General features: G+C 39.6%; 1 protein-coding gene across 1 annotated transcript in view; it reads right to left on the bottom strand.

Moving 5' to 3' along the window:
* Positions 1-13,375, bottom strand: part of LOC150086891 (dynein axonemal heavy chain 7-like) — a 1,233,418-nt gene extending 1,220,043 nt beyond the window's left edge. The window contains exons 1-2 of the mRNA XM_090372313.1: positions 13,166-13,375; positions 1,879-2,085 (exon numbers count right to left, since the gene is read on the bottom strand). Of these exons, the coding sequence (XP_090228439.1) occupies positions 1,879-2,085; positions 13,166-13,375 (417 nt within the window). The remainder of the gene's footprint in view (positions 1-1,878; positions 2,086-13,165) is intronic.
* Positions 13,376-13,725: the final 350 nt, after the last annotated feature.

Genomic DNA, 13,725 nt, shown 5'->3' with positions numbered 1-13,725 from the left:
GTGATTTACAATCACCTTAGGCATGTTCCTTCAATCCACAGTTAGGGCATACTGCATCACCTCAACAGACCATTTGGGAGTGTCCAAATTTCTGACATTTATAACACCTTAGCGGGTTTGGGATATACAGGCGAATGTGGCAGTTCAAATACCCCGCTTTCATTGATGATGGTAGGTTGGGTGAGCTAAATGTCAGTATGATACTGCAAGTTGGAATGAGTTTGCGATCTTTCTTTATCATAATTCTCTTTACTTGTGTGACCTTCTGATCCTGCTATTCGTTGACAATTTCCTCTTCTGAGACATTCATTAGGTCCCAATCTGAGATGACACCCTTGGAGGTATTGAATGTTGCGTGTGGTGACACATTAACTGGAATTCCAGTGAATGTTGTGAGTTTGAGAAGGTGCTCTAGAGGTTTAGAGCTTGTAGTCTCAACCAACAGATCGCCAGATTTGAGAGAGCGCACCATTTTCGGGGAACCTGCTACATTTTCCAGACACTTTTGTATGAGGAATGGCGATAGATTGCCTAGGGCCTGGTTCGTTAAGGAATGAGGGATCAGGATACTCAGATGTTCTATTAGGGAAGCATCCGTCTTCAGTCTCTTTTGGTTGGTTTTGTCATCGTTAGGTTGGTGCAAATCCATTGAATTTGGATTGGCTGTCTGAATCGGTGGAAAGTTTCAAAGTCCATGTTTTGCTCCTTTTAGGGGTTTGCTTTACCACCCAGGTTTCTGGCCCTGCCAGATAAGGAGGTAATTATCCCCTGTATAAGGAAATGGTCAGGCCACACCTTGAGTACTGTATACAGGTCTGGAGGCCTCATTTTAAGAAGGATGTAGAGCTGTTGGAATGAATACAGAGAAGGACAACAAGATTAGTGAATGGAACAAAGGGTTGCTCTTATGAAGAAAGGCTTAAGTTTTGCAAATTAGTGCCTGGAGACTAGGCACCTATGAGGTGATCTGATTGAAGTGTATAAAGTGTTGACTGGTTTGAGCATGCTCAGTGCTGATGGGATTCTTCCTCTTGCTCAGAATAATCGCCTGAGAGGGCATAAATTCAAACTGAGGAAAGACAGTTGTAGGATAGATGTGCAAAAGTTTCCCTTTAGCCAGTGGGTGGTTGATTGCTGGAACACCCTTCCATCTGTTGTTGTGGAAGTTGAGAGCTTAAATAGATTCAAGACAGAATTAAACAAACATTTGAAGTGAGTGGATAGGTGAAATGAGAAGGTTTTTTTTTTTTTTTTTTTTTTTGGCTGATGCTATATAAGCTTGTTTTCTTGCATCATGTGCCTTTACTAATGCTAATAATAAAAGTTACACCATATTTCTGCATCCATATATATAATATATAAAATACATATGCACATGTGCAAAATTTAAATATTATGCTCATAACTGTTGTGCACACTGGGAAATGGAAGAAACTGTTAATTTTGCGTTTATATTTTATGGCTGTAACTTTTTTTTGCCTTCAGTAGGATTAATATTTATTTTATTTATTTTTTTATATAACATGTGTAAAAAACACTTCATTTTTAAATATTTAATTTTATTATTAAAAAATAAAAATTTAGATACAAAAAAAAATGGAAACTGACTATGAAAAGGTGATATACTGATAATTAGAAACAGAATTCAAAAATGCAAAAACTTTTTACATAAATAAAAAACTCATTAGTCATCTGACTGAGGTAGCATGACTCCCATTACAGCAAAACTGGAGTGTAACCACTGCCAATTTAAGTAAACTTGGCAGTAAACTTTTAAATTAATATTGCCGCTCCCCTGTAGATTTTTAACTTGGTTAATATGCTCAAATCTGTAATGAATACCTGGAAACCATACAAAACAACTGTTTCTAAATATACCTCATTTATCCAATCAATTGTTTCTTGTATGTCAGATAGACGCTTCTGCAAAAGTTTAACCTCTTGGTAATACTGAGCAACCAAATCCAAGTCACCATTATCCTCAATTTCCACTACTCTATCCATCAAACGTTCTAGATCTACCTTCACACGTTCTGTAGTTTTCTGCAATTGCTCCTCAAATGAAATTTTTGAATGCTCAAGAATCTGTAAAGATATCAACAATTAAGTTAAATGAATTAAAGCTCTGATTATAAAGTTATACAAGTTCCTGAATTCTAACATTAAATATAAAAAAAAAATTTTAAAAACACGACAGAGCACTGGAACTTTGTATTATGACTGGAAATACCCAGAAAATTTAAAACATTTGCAGCACTGTAGCATTACTGTACTTAGGAAAATAATGGATTATACTGCTTATTTCATTGGACTGTTAGGATATGAAGTACTCTTATAGTTTGATCTTACTGTCAAACAATAAGAGTATCACAACATATTCACGTGTTTGTGTAAATATAATGACATACATACCTCATGGTGCAGAAGTTTCAATCAGTGTATTTAGAAACTGTTCAAAGCAAATCAAAAGTGAACAGTAATTGCAGCTTTATACGAAAATGACACATCAAAAGCAAAGAAGTGTAAGCTTGTAAGAACAGTTATTGTCACTTCTTTTTTTAAGAGGGACAATGACTTTAGCACAGTGTATGGTTCCCAGCAACCACCAAACATGTTTCACTCATGTAATGCATTGACAAAAATGAAAGTATCTATGAGTCAATGTAGCATCAGTCACCACTCTTGTGCAGTGTTGTTTCCGGCTGATTAAGTGTTACAGGAAAGCAGTAATACATCTTCCTAGGGTATCCCAGACAGGCTCAATGAAATTCACATTGGGAGAGCAGAACTGCCCTGTTCCCCTGACATGACAAAAAATATCCTATCATACAGACAATACCATCTTCCAACATACTGTTAACCAGTTGTGCTTTATGGATCATAGCACTGTCACTGTTCACCTACATTAACTAGCATTGGGAAGGACCATGGGTAATAGGATCTCATCTCTATAGCTAGGTGAAGCCAGGATCCCATTCCTGTATAACCATGGAGACTAATGCCACCCAATACCAGCAATTCACCTCCATAAAACTGACTATGCTTTTTATACACCAATGGGCCAAAACAATATGACTAGTGAGTCATTATGCAAATCAAAGCAACTGCAGGTGAACTACGGTGCATGCGCGGGTAGGGACACGGTAAAAAACACCCGATACTGAGTTCTGTTAATCAGTGTTACTCTTGTTCTCCAGATGGGAAAGGCAGTGAACTAAAGCGAGTTTGAAAAGGTTAAATTGTAATGGCCAGGGACTGGATCAGAGCATATCTGAAACAGTACAGCTGGTGGGATGCTCACAGTCAGCCGTGGTTAATACCTTCCGAAAGTGGTCCGAGGAGGGGAAACACACAAACCACCGGTGAAGTGTTGGACAGCCATGGCTTATCAATACCCGAGGCAAGCGAAGGCTCTCCTGGATGGTACATGGCAATAGAAGCGCAACTGTGACACAACTCACCGGTAATTGGAATGCTGGTGACGGAAGTAATGTGTCACAATACACAGTACATCGGACCCTGCTGAAAATGAGGCTGCATAGCCGCAGGCCACTCCAAGTGCCCATTCTAACCATTGTTCACCAGCGACAGTGCCTACAATGGGCATGCAAGCATCGAAACTGGACCTGAGTGATTTGAAGGTCATCTGGTCTGATGAATCACGTTTCCTGTTGCACCGTGTGGACAGTAGGGTACGTGTGCGTTGTTTACCTGAAGAAGTGATGGAGCCTGGATGCATTGTGGGACGAAAACAAACTGGTGGCCACAGTGTCATGCTTTGGGCGACATTCTGCAGGGATACCCTGGGTCCATGCCTTGCCGAGTATCAGCTGTTTTGGCTGCACATGGAGGACCAACATCATATTAGGTAGATGGTCATAATGTTTTGGCTCATTGGTGTGTGTGTGTACATATTTTTTTTTAATGAAAACCCCAAACATGAGAAGTATTAGTACCTATAATACTTAGTACCGTGCTTGGGTTGGAGGTTGAGAAGATGAAAGAAGATATTTGTTTACATTAAACTTGAACTTTTTTAGACTGTAATTTTCAGGAAATATGTATGAAGGAAGGTTGTTCCAGAAAATGGCAGTTGAATGAATAAACGAGGAATATGAAAAGTTGGTTCTGTGAGTTTGAAGTTGGACAGTAAATGGATGTTGGCTAGTGACGGCACATGTACGGACTGTTTTGAAAGAGAGAGTTGTTGTTATTTGGTTTTTAGGAGCATTAGCAACTAAGGCCATATTGCTCCGAGGATATGAGGTGGTCATTCCCTGACCTTTCCGCATCCTCCGTATTTGGTGGTCACGGGCTCGAACCCCGGTCTAATCAAGAAGCGTGTGCTACTCACTGCTGCTCCTGCCCACCTGGCTACGGAGGTGCCTGAAAGAAAGAGAGAGAGAGAGAGAGAGAGAGAGAGAGGGGGAATTATAGAAGTCAATTCAGAAGAACATTGTGTATATGGAAGTATCTGAAGAAAAGGCATGCAGCAGAAACAGTACGTCTATGATACAACAAGTGGAGAGACTCTGTTAGAGATGAGTCATTAATTAACCTAACTGCCCTCTTCTGAATGGAATCTAGAAGCCTGAGAGAGGTTTTGGGGGCACCGCCACGAGATGTGGGTACAATATTCCATGGTAGGGCAGATTTGTAATTTGTACAGAGTGAACAGCTGTTTGGAAGAAAAGTAACGCCAAGAGCAAAAGAGAAAACCAAGTTTTTTCGAAGCAGAGGAAGCAATATTTGTAATATGCTTGTGCCAAGAGAGATTAGAAGTCAGGGTAATCCCCAAAAGAGATGTATCATCTTGCCTAGAAATCGGAGTGTCACCAAAGATAAGCATAGAAGTAGAAGAATCCTTTTTGTGAGATATAAGACAAGACTGAGTTTTAGAAGGGTTGAAATCAACTAAGTTATCTTTGCCCAGGAGAATTACCTGAAAATCGGCATTTAAGGAACGGGTAGCACATATTTGAGAAGTTGAAGCTGATTGAGCAGGGCGAGGTTTCTCAAACTAGAAAGTGGAATACAATGTGCTATCATCGGCAAAACTATGGATAGGATTTCCAGTTAATGGAAGAAGGTCATTAATATACAAGAAGAAAAGAGTGGGGGAAAGAACTGAACCTTGAGGGACACCAGCATTAGTGCAGAAGACAGAGAGCCACCTACCATCACCCTCAGTGAGCGATCAGAGAGAAAACTGGATAACCAATTACAAAAAACAGTTGGCAAAACCATAAGATGGAAAATATTATTTAGAAGATCTTTATGCCGAACACAATCGATAGCCTTTGAGATGTCAAGATGATGATTGTGTTTCACTGAACTTTTCCATCGAATTTGTCCATAAATGGGTAACATAAGCCAGAATATCACTAGTGAATCAACACGGACGAAATCCATATTCGCAATCTTGATCAGTTGGAAGGTTTCTAGATAGTTGAGTTGGCAGTTAATTGATTTCTCCATTACTTTAGAAAGAGTAGAAGTAATTGCAATGGTACGATAATTGGATGGGAAGGATATGTCACCCTTTTTAGGAACTGGCTGGATATGAGCAAATTTTCAATCAGAAGGAAAAACACCTTTGGAATAAGAAAGTGAAGAAAGGCGGCAAAGAACAGGAGTAAGTTCAGGAGCACAGGTTTTGAGAACAAGTGGAGAAATACCATCAAGACCTGGAGCTTTGTTAGCATCAAGATTCGTCAAAATCCTTCTGACATCCTTTTGACAGAAACCATAGGAGGCATTAAATGGAGCATACCATGAATGGCGGAGGGGGTGGGTGGATTACCAAGATCATTAATACACAGGTTGGAAGAAAAATAGGATGCTAGTACATCAGTTTTATCCTTGGCTGAAGTGAGAACAGAACCATATGGTTTTGATAGAGGTCGGAGCAGAGATGGGCAAAAGTTGTGGCCAATAACTTTGGCAAGAGACCAGAATGCTCGGCTACCATTAAGGCAAGAAGCAAGTTTTCTACTCTTAGCCCATTCAAAATCTAGTTTGGACTGATTAATAACTGCTTTACAATTGTTTTGAGGTTTGATGTGGGCAGAAAATGAAACTGAAGAATTGGAAACAAGCCAATTACGATTCACAACATTCTTCTCTTGAACAGCCTTAACTCATTTATTGGAAAACCAAGGTTTAGAAAAAGGACAAGATTTTAAAGTGGAGTGTGGAATAAAGGATTCCATTCCTACAAGAATAATTTCACTGACACGATTCGAGCAAACGTTGACATCAGAATTTTTGAAACAGTAATCTGACTAAGGAAAAAAGTAAAGAAATCTTGCAGGTCATCCCATTTTGCAGTCTTGTAATGCCAAAAAATGTGAGGTTAGGAATAGCCATTAGGCTCCATTGGAGAAGAGACAATTACCAAGTTGTGATCTGAGGGTGCCTAAAGGACCACTCACTTCAACCGTGTACTTAGAGGGACTGTTGTGAGGAAACGGGTAACATCCTTTGTAAAAAGGATAGGTGGAATAGGACCAGGGTATGTCTGCCAGGGGCAAAGGTTGATGACGTTGTAGAACGGATATCATCTTTTAAGGGCACAAAAGGTGATATAGTTGTACACGTTGGCACTAATGATATTAAGAGTAGGAGACCGGCGGAATTACTTAGCAAGTACAGGTCACTGTTGAAAAAAAGCCGTGAATTAGGGTTGAACTTGAAAGTGTCTGCAATTCTGCCCAGACACGATAGGAGGGAGTATATGATGAGAGCCTTGTCGATCAATTCGGCCCTGGAGGGATTGTGCAAGGCTCAAGGGGTAGAATTTTTTTCAGCCTGGACTGTACTTGTTAACAGGAGAGATTGCTTCTACAGGGATGGGATACACTTAAATAGAAAGGGTGCAAGAATTTTTGCTGATGCTGTCGAGGCAGTGTTAGGTGGGTCGGAAAACTGCTAGTTGGGGGGGATACAAGGACTAATAGATTAACAGTAGCCAGTGGCAGAGGTGGAAGTGATTCTTGCACTGCTTCTATTGAAATGAGCAGAAGTCTGAAAAACAGGATGCAGGATATTTCAGAGACTGCTGGTAGTCATTGCGGTACAAGTAAACACATGGGTTGTGTTAGGGTAGCTAAGAATAGAAACAGGTGCATGTATACCTGCGTGTACACCAATGCTAGGAGTTTGGTAAATAAATTTGATGAATTTGAGGTATTGCTCAAAACATCAAAGGCAGATATTGTTGGGATATCAGAGACGTGGTGTCACACAGATATAAGTAATGCGGAACTGGAATTTGGGGAATACAATGTGTATAGAAAGGATAGACAGGACAGGAGGGGAGGAGGGGTTATGCTATTAATTAAGAAACACATAAAGTCCAAGGAAGTGAAGCCAGTCGACATCGATGGACAGGGCAGCGTCGAGTCAGTTTGGTGTGACATAAGCATAGGGAAATCAAAATTGAGAGTAGGAGTGTGCTATAGGCCTAATGACTCTGATGAGTATAATAAGTTATTGTACAGGGAAATAGAGTGGGCCAGTAAATCAGAGAGTCTTATAATGGGGGACTTTAGTTTCCCAGATATTGACTGGAATTTGTGGGTTGGTCACTCGCACACTAGCAAGGCTTTTGTGGATTTATTGGATGATTGTTTTCTACATCAGCATGTTCGTGAGGCAACGAGAGGGAGCAATACTCTTGATCTGATTATCAGTAGTGATTCCTCATGCATTAAGAACCTGCAGATAAATGAACCACTGGGTGGCAGTGATCACAGTGTGTTGAAGTGGGATTTACTCAAGGAGGTAACTACCATCAGAGGTAAAGGGAAGGGTTTTTGTTTTCGTAAAGGCGACTATGATGGTCTGAGACAGTATTTAAATTCTATACAGTGGGACCAACTGATGATGTTACCAACAGCAAACTCAAAATGGGAAGCATTCAAGGAACTAATCTTGGAGGCTACCAGGCTTTACATACCAACTAAGAAATATTGTTCAAGGTTTAGGCCTAAATGGTTGTCAGATGAACTAATGAGACATGTGGCAGAGAAGAAAAATGCATGGGATACATACAAATTAATCGGTGACATGGAAGCCTATGATAGATATAAGTTGGTCTGTAACCAAGTCACAAAGGAGATTAGGCAGGCAAAGGCAGACTACGAAAAATCCTTGGCAAAGGATGCAAAGAAAAACAGAAAAGAGTTCTTTACATACTTGAACTCGAAAAGGAAAGGGATGAATCAGATTGGTCCACTGGATATTGATGGTTCAACAGTTGAGGATCCTGCTCAGGTGGCTAACAATCTAAACGAGTATTTTGCATCTACATTCACGCATGAGGAGTTATTCAGGAAGGAGAATGATGTAGGTAAAGTAAACATTGGCAGTGAGCTGGATGATTTTGTAATAACTGAGAGGAAAGTGGAGGAGAGATTGTTGGGGATAAACATAAAAAAGGCACCTGGGGTGGATGGGATCTATCCAGTTATATTAAAGGAGGCAGCAAAGGAAGTAAGCAAACCCTTAGTCATAATTATGAGAGCTTCCTTGGACTCAGGGGAGGTACCTATGGACTGGAGATGTGCAAATGTGACCCCAATTCACAAAGGAGGTTCAAAGGCTGACACAAGTAATTATAGACCTGTTAGTTTAACTTCTGTTCCAGGTAAATTAATGGAGGCACTGGTTAAAGAAGCACTGCAGGATCATCTAGACAAGAATTCAGTTATAGCTCAGACGCAGCATGGTTTTGTTAAGGGCAGGTCTTGCCTGACCAATTTGATTGGATACTATGATGTAGTCACAAAAGAACTGGATGCAGTGAATAACTTTGATATTATATATTTGGATCTTAGAAAGGCTTTTGATACTGTTGCACATGGAAGACTGCTGCACAAATTGGAGCAGTGTGGCATTGGAGGCAAATTGCTGCTATGGATAAGGGGATGGTTGAGTGGCAGAAGACAGAGAGTGGTAATCAATGGACACTGCTCAACGTGGACTAATGTTATTAGTGGAGTTCCTCAAGGTTCAGTGTTGTGTCCGTTGTTGTTTTCGGTGTTTATGAATGATATTGATGATGGGATATCAAGTTTAATGTCCAAGTTTGCAGATGATACAAAGGTTGGCAGGGTCGTTAAGGACAATACTGACGCTATGCTGCTGCAACAGGATCTGGACAGGTTGAACAGATGGGCTGAGAGGTGGCAAATGAGGTTTAACATCGACAAATGTAAAGTGCTGCATATGGGAAACAGTAACCCCAGAGCAACGTATCAACTCTGCGGTACTACACTGACAGTGGTGGAGAATGAAAAGGACCTGGGGGTAATTGTGCAGGGAGATATGAAGTTCTCTGAGCAGTGCAGACGAGCTTGCAAGAGTAGCTCATGGTGTCTTGTCAATGATATACAGGAATTTTTCTAGCAGGGATAAGGAGGTGATTATTCCATTGTATAAGGCAATGGTAAGGCCACATCTTGAGTACTGTATACAGGTCTGGAGGCCTCATTTCAAGAAGGATGTAGAGCTGCTGGAACGGGTACAGAGAAGGGCAACAAGATTAGTAAATGGAACAAAGGGTTGCTCTTACGAAGAAAGGCTTAAGTTTTGCAAATTACAGAGTCTGGAGACTAGGCACCGGCGAGGTGATCTGATAGAGGTGTATAAGGCTTTGAATGGTTTGAGCATGCTCAATGCCAATGGGATTCTTCATCTTTCTCAGAATAATCACGTCAGAGGGCATAAATTCAAATTGAGGAAGGACGGATATCGGATAGATGTGCGGAAATTTGCCTTTGGCCAGCGGGTGGTTGGTTGGTGGAACCGACTTCCATCACTGGTTGTTGAAGTTGATAGCCTAAACAAATTTAAAGCTCAACTGGACAGGTATTTCGAACGAACGGAGGGGTGAAATGGGAGTGGGTTTTTTTTTTTTTTTTGTTTTTTTTGGCTGATGCTGAATAAGCTTGCTTTCTTGCATCATATGCCTCTGCTAATGCTAATGCTAATGCTAAAAAGACCAAGGATGTTGGCTGTATGGTTAGGTTGTCCAGTATTCTGGTAGATAAATGAACAATATATGTGTGGTCATTAATAATTACAAAAGCTTCAGCAACTCAACCAGCTGGGTGTGAGTGAATAAAAAATGAAATCCAGCTGGAGTTGTGAAGGAAAATTACCTCACTGTTAGGAAAGTTTGACTGGAGAAATTAAAATTGCAAAGAGAGGAAGTCAAAGAGCTCCAAGTGATTAGTGGAGTTGGGAGAACGGTAGAGACAACAGATGAATTTGACATGGGATTTGGCAGACTGCAAGTGGAAATGGACATCGTTGAGATTAGAACGGAGACCACGTATATTTGTGAAATGAACTAGGAAGTCTTTGGTAGGGTTAGATCTTTTCACAGATAAGCTAACTCTATTAGTTTGGCAATTCATGGTGTATTCAATAGTAAGAAAAAGTGTGGGGGGGGGGATATTCTGTATGAAGTAATGAAATTTTTGGATATGGCATACACGTGGTAAGAACACACCCAGATCCTTGACAGTTGTAAAGCAGTTATTAATGTGGGCTCGACAATGCCCCCTCCCCCCATACACACTACTCAGACTCCCTCCAGTCACTATCTGGCAGAGTAGAGGTAGCAAGATTAGCTGATCCAGCTGATCCAGAAGTCTCCTTGAGAGTTACCAATAGATTCGGTCTGGTGTACTAACTAGCGGCTGGACTGTGAACACCGTTTTAGAGCTGTACCCTCGAAATGTAAGGAAGTTTGGTTTTCACCATGATGCCCATCATAACCTCAAAAGCATCAGTCATACTGCATGATGGAAGAGATGGGGAAGGTTTGACCAGAAATTGGCTCTAGAGAGACTGGAGGCTTGAAGTGGTTCCACCACTTCAAGCCTCCAATAAGCAAAGTGGTGGTATTGCACCAATTGATGAGAGTCATCTACCACCTAGTATTACCTGGTAACAGAGAGGGGCGGCATTCCTCCATGTGGTGTGGATGCCACACCTCGACCCCTGCCTGCGAACCAACAGTAAACAGGGGTCGAGGTGTGGTGTGTAGTCACCCACAGTGTGCTTTTGCATGGGGGGTTATACCCAGGTTTTCTAACAGTCCCACCATTATGAAGGTGCAAGCAGAGGATTTGGCTGTCACATACCGACTGGACTTTGCCGAAATTGACTTGAGTGTCACCAAAATATCAGTTCCATCAGCGTTTTAGACTCCCAGGTAATAAGTACAGCTTGTACAGAATATCTGAGAGAATGTCTGTGACAATCTCAAGGACCAATGCAAGGTGGTTTCAGATTCTGCTTTCATGCCATCCTAGAAATCAACAAGAATTTGACTACAGGCTGTATTTGTACCCATATGCACTGCTGCTCACATTGAACTTTCAAAAAGCTGGAAATTAGATAACTGAGCAGGAGGAAAAGAGATTTTTTTTGCAAAAAGCAAGAGTTCTTCACAAAAAACAGGAGGCAAAGCAGGATATTGTTTTAAAAGTCCACTACTGCACTAGAAATTAAATTTCACTGACAACATCTTATATTAAAGTAAAGTAACAAGATTGTTAACCTGTACAGTATGCTTTTAAACATTAGCTTAACTAGTATTTCTCTGCCTTTGGATTTATGTTTGGATTGTCTGTTACATATCAATTGATTTTGATTGCTTCAAAGTGAGATAAAGATACTATTACAGAATTTTCCCTCTTCAGAAATGTTAAGTCAAAATTTTGTTTATGATAATGGCACAGATATTTAAGCTTGGTTGTCCAAAGCATTTCCGAAGCTTTGTCAGAAAAAGAAGATCTCAACTCAGATCCTCTTCTCCCTCCTCCACCTCGCTGAATATTCTCTCACATTTAGCACTGCTCTAAGGAATTATTAAAATGCCAAGTATAATTTGGAATAATATGTTATATTTCCTGTTTCCTGATATACTTGTTAGTTTCCCCTCCCTGCACAAGGACTACTGTACATAAATTCTTTCTTCTTTCTAATGGAATTTAGTAGATTTTCACACTGAAACTGACAGATGATACTGCAAAATATCTCTTTCTTCTGTGATATTAAGGATTATTGGGGGGAAAAAATTTTTCCCCTTTTCTTTTTCCTTTTTTGCAAAACAGATTCATTTCAGTTCTTGTTCACTGAATAACATTATGGGATGATGAATTGGTTCTCCATATAAGAGTGAAATAATATTTCTATAAACATATTTAGCAACTTTCTATCTATGAATTCTCTTTGACAGCAACAGATATTTGAATGCTGTAAGGAAACACACACACACACACTGGTCTTAAGAATTCATATTAAAAAGTCAGTTGGCCACCAAACTAAGTTCATAATTTACCATATTTATATGGAAGGCCAATGGGTTTCAGGTTTTATCTATACCTGTGTGCATTCAGGGTCCCATAGCCATACAGCTTCTGCAATGAGTGTATTAAATATTTGAAGTCACAACACTTCAGTGAATCATATTAGCAGACAAATCACCACAATCACACATTCATAAAACTGTACTAATTTCTTTTATTTATTTTTTTTTACCATTTGTATATAAAACAATTAGGCATTGCCACAAATGTTATGTATACTACTGACTGTTCATCAAAAATCTGTTTTGATTCATGATGTACTGGCCCTGTACTCATCTCTCCTCAGTCTTTTATAGTTGTAACTGACAAGGAAGGTGAGCATTCCTAATTTATTGATGTTTACAGTGTTTTATCTTGTATTTCATTTTCTTTATTTTATTTATTTATTTATTTTATTTTTATTTTTTGACTGGTGCAGCATAAGCCATAGGCTTCCTTGCACTGTGTGGCCATTGCTAATACTAATACTAGGCAGCAAGACATTGACAATTATTGTATAGCTGTATAATCATGTATAGTAACTAATGTGTAAATAATAATGAATGATAATCAACTGTCAAAAAGTAGAACATTCGATAACCATTGGTCTAACAAATTTACACATCACATGCTTTACTATCTAGGGGTAGTGAGTGGTAAATGGATGTGAGCCATGTTTGATTGAGGAGCTATGTTCAATTTTAAAGTGTTGGCAGAACATTTAAAGGGATAAAGCAAAATGCCATTCAGCGGTCAATCTCCTCTTTTAATACTTTTACTGTTTTGGTTTTCAGGCCTACCATAATAGGTGCATTATCAACACTAAGCTCCAGACTGTTTTCTAAAGGCAGCCATTTCATGCTAGTCAGAGGAAAATGTCCAATAGAGGCACCTTCTAACACTGGCACCTTGTAGAGGCACCTTCTAACTGCTGCTTTCAATTTCACTTTTTTGGTTAGGAAAAGTGACCAAAATGAGATACAGCTTGGAATAACTTTGATTACTGTCATAATTAGCAATAGAATATGACAATTTTTGAAAACCATCACTACTTCTTCTCTCCCTCTCTTATAGAGTTTCATTAACAATGCCTGATGTTTTTGTTCTTTCACTATTTTGCTATCGGGAAACATTTCTGCAGTGCACTTGGATGATCAACACAGCTTAGAGGAAGATTATGTTCTATGATAAACAATCTGAATATGCATTCAACATGAATGACACTAACACAAATTCAAAATGCTACATTTAATTTTGCATTTCTCTTTACATGTTGCCAATAACATTACATCCTTTTAAACTTGAACAGTCTGCAATTGAAAATTTTACCAAGGTCTGAATGAGGAGTGCACTGCCTGGC

This window comes from Mastigoproctus giganteus, chromosome 4 (genome assembly GCF_048544385.1).
Source record: "Mastigoproctus giganteus isolate SK-2022 chromosome 4, ASM4854438v1, whole genome shotgun sequence".
Lineage (NCBI taxonomy): Eukaryota > Metazoa > Arthropoda > Arachnida > Uropygi > Thelyphonidae > Mastigoproctus > Mastigoproctus giganteus.
This window is presented reverse-complemented; position numbering and strand designations above follow the sequence as displayed.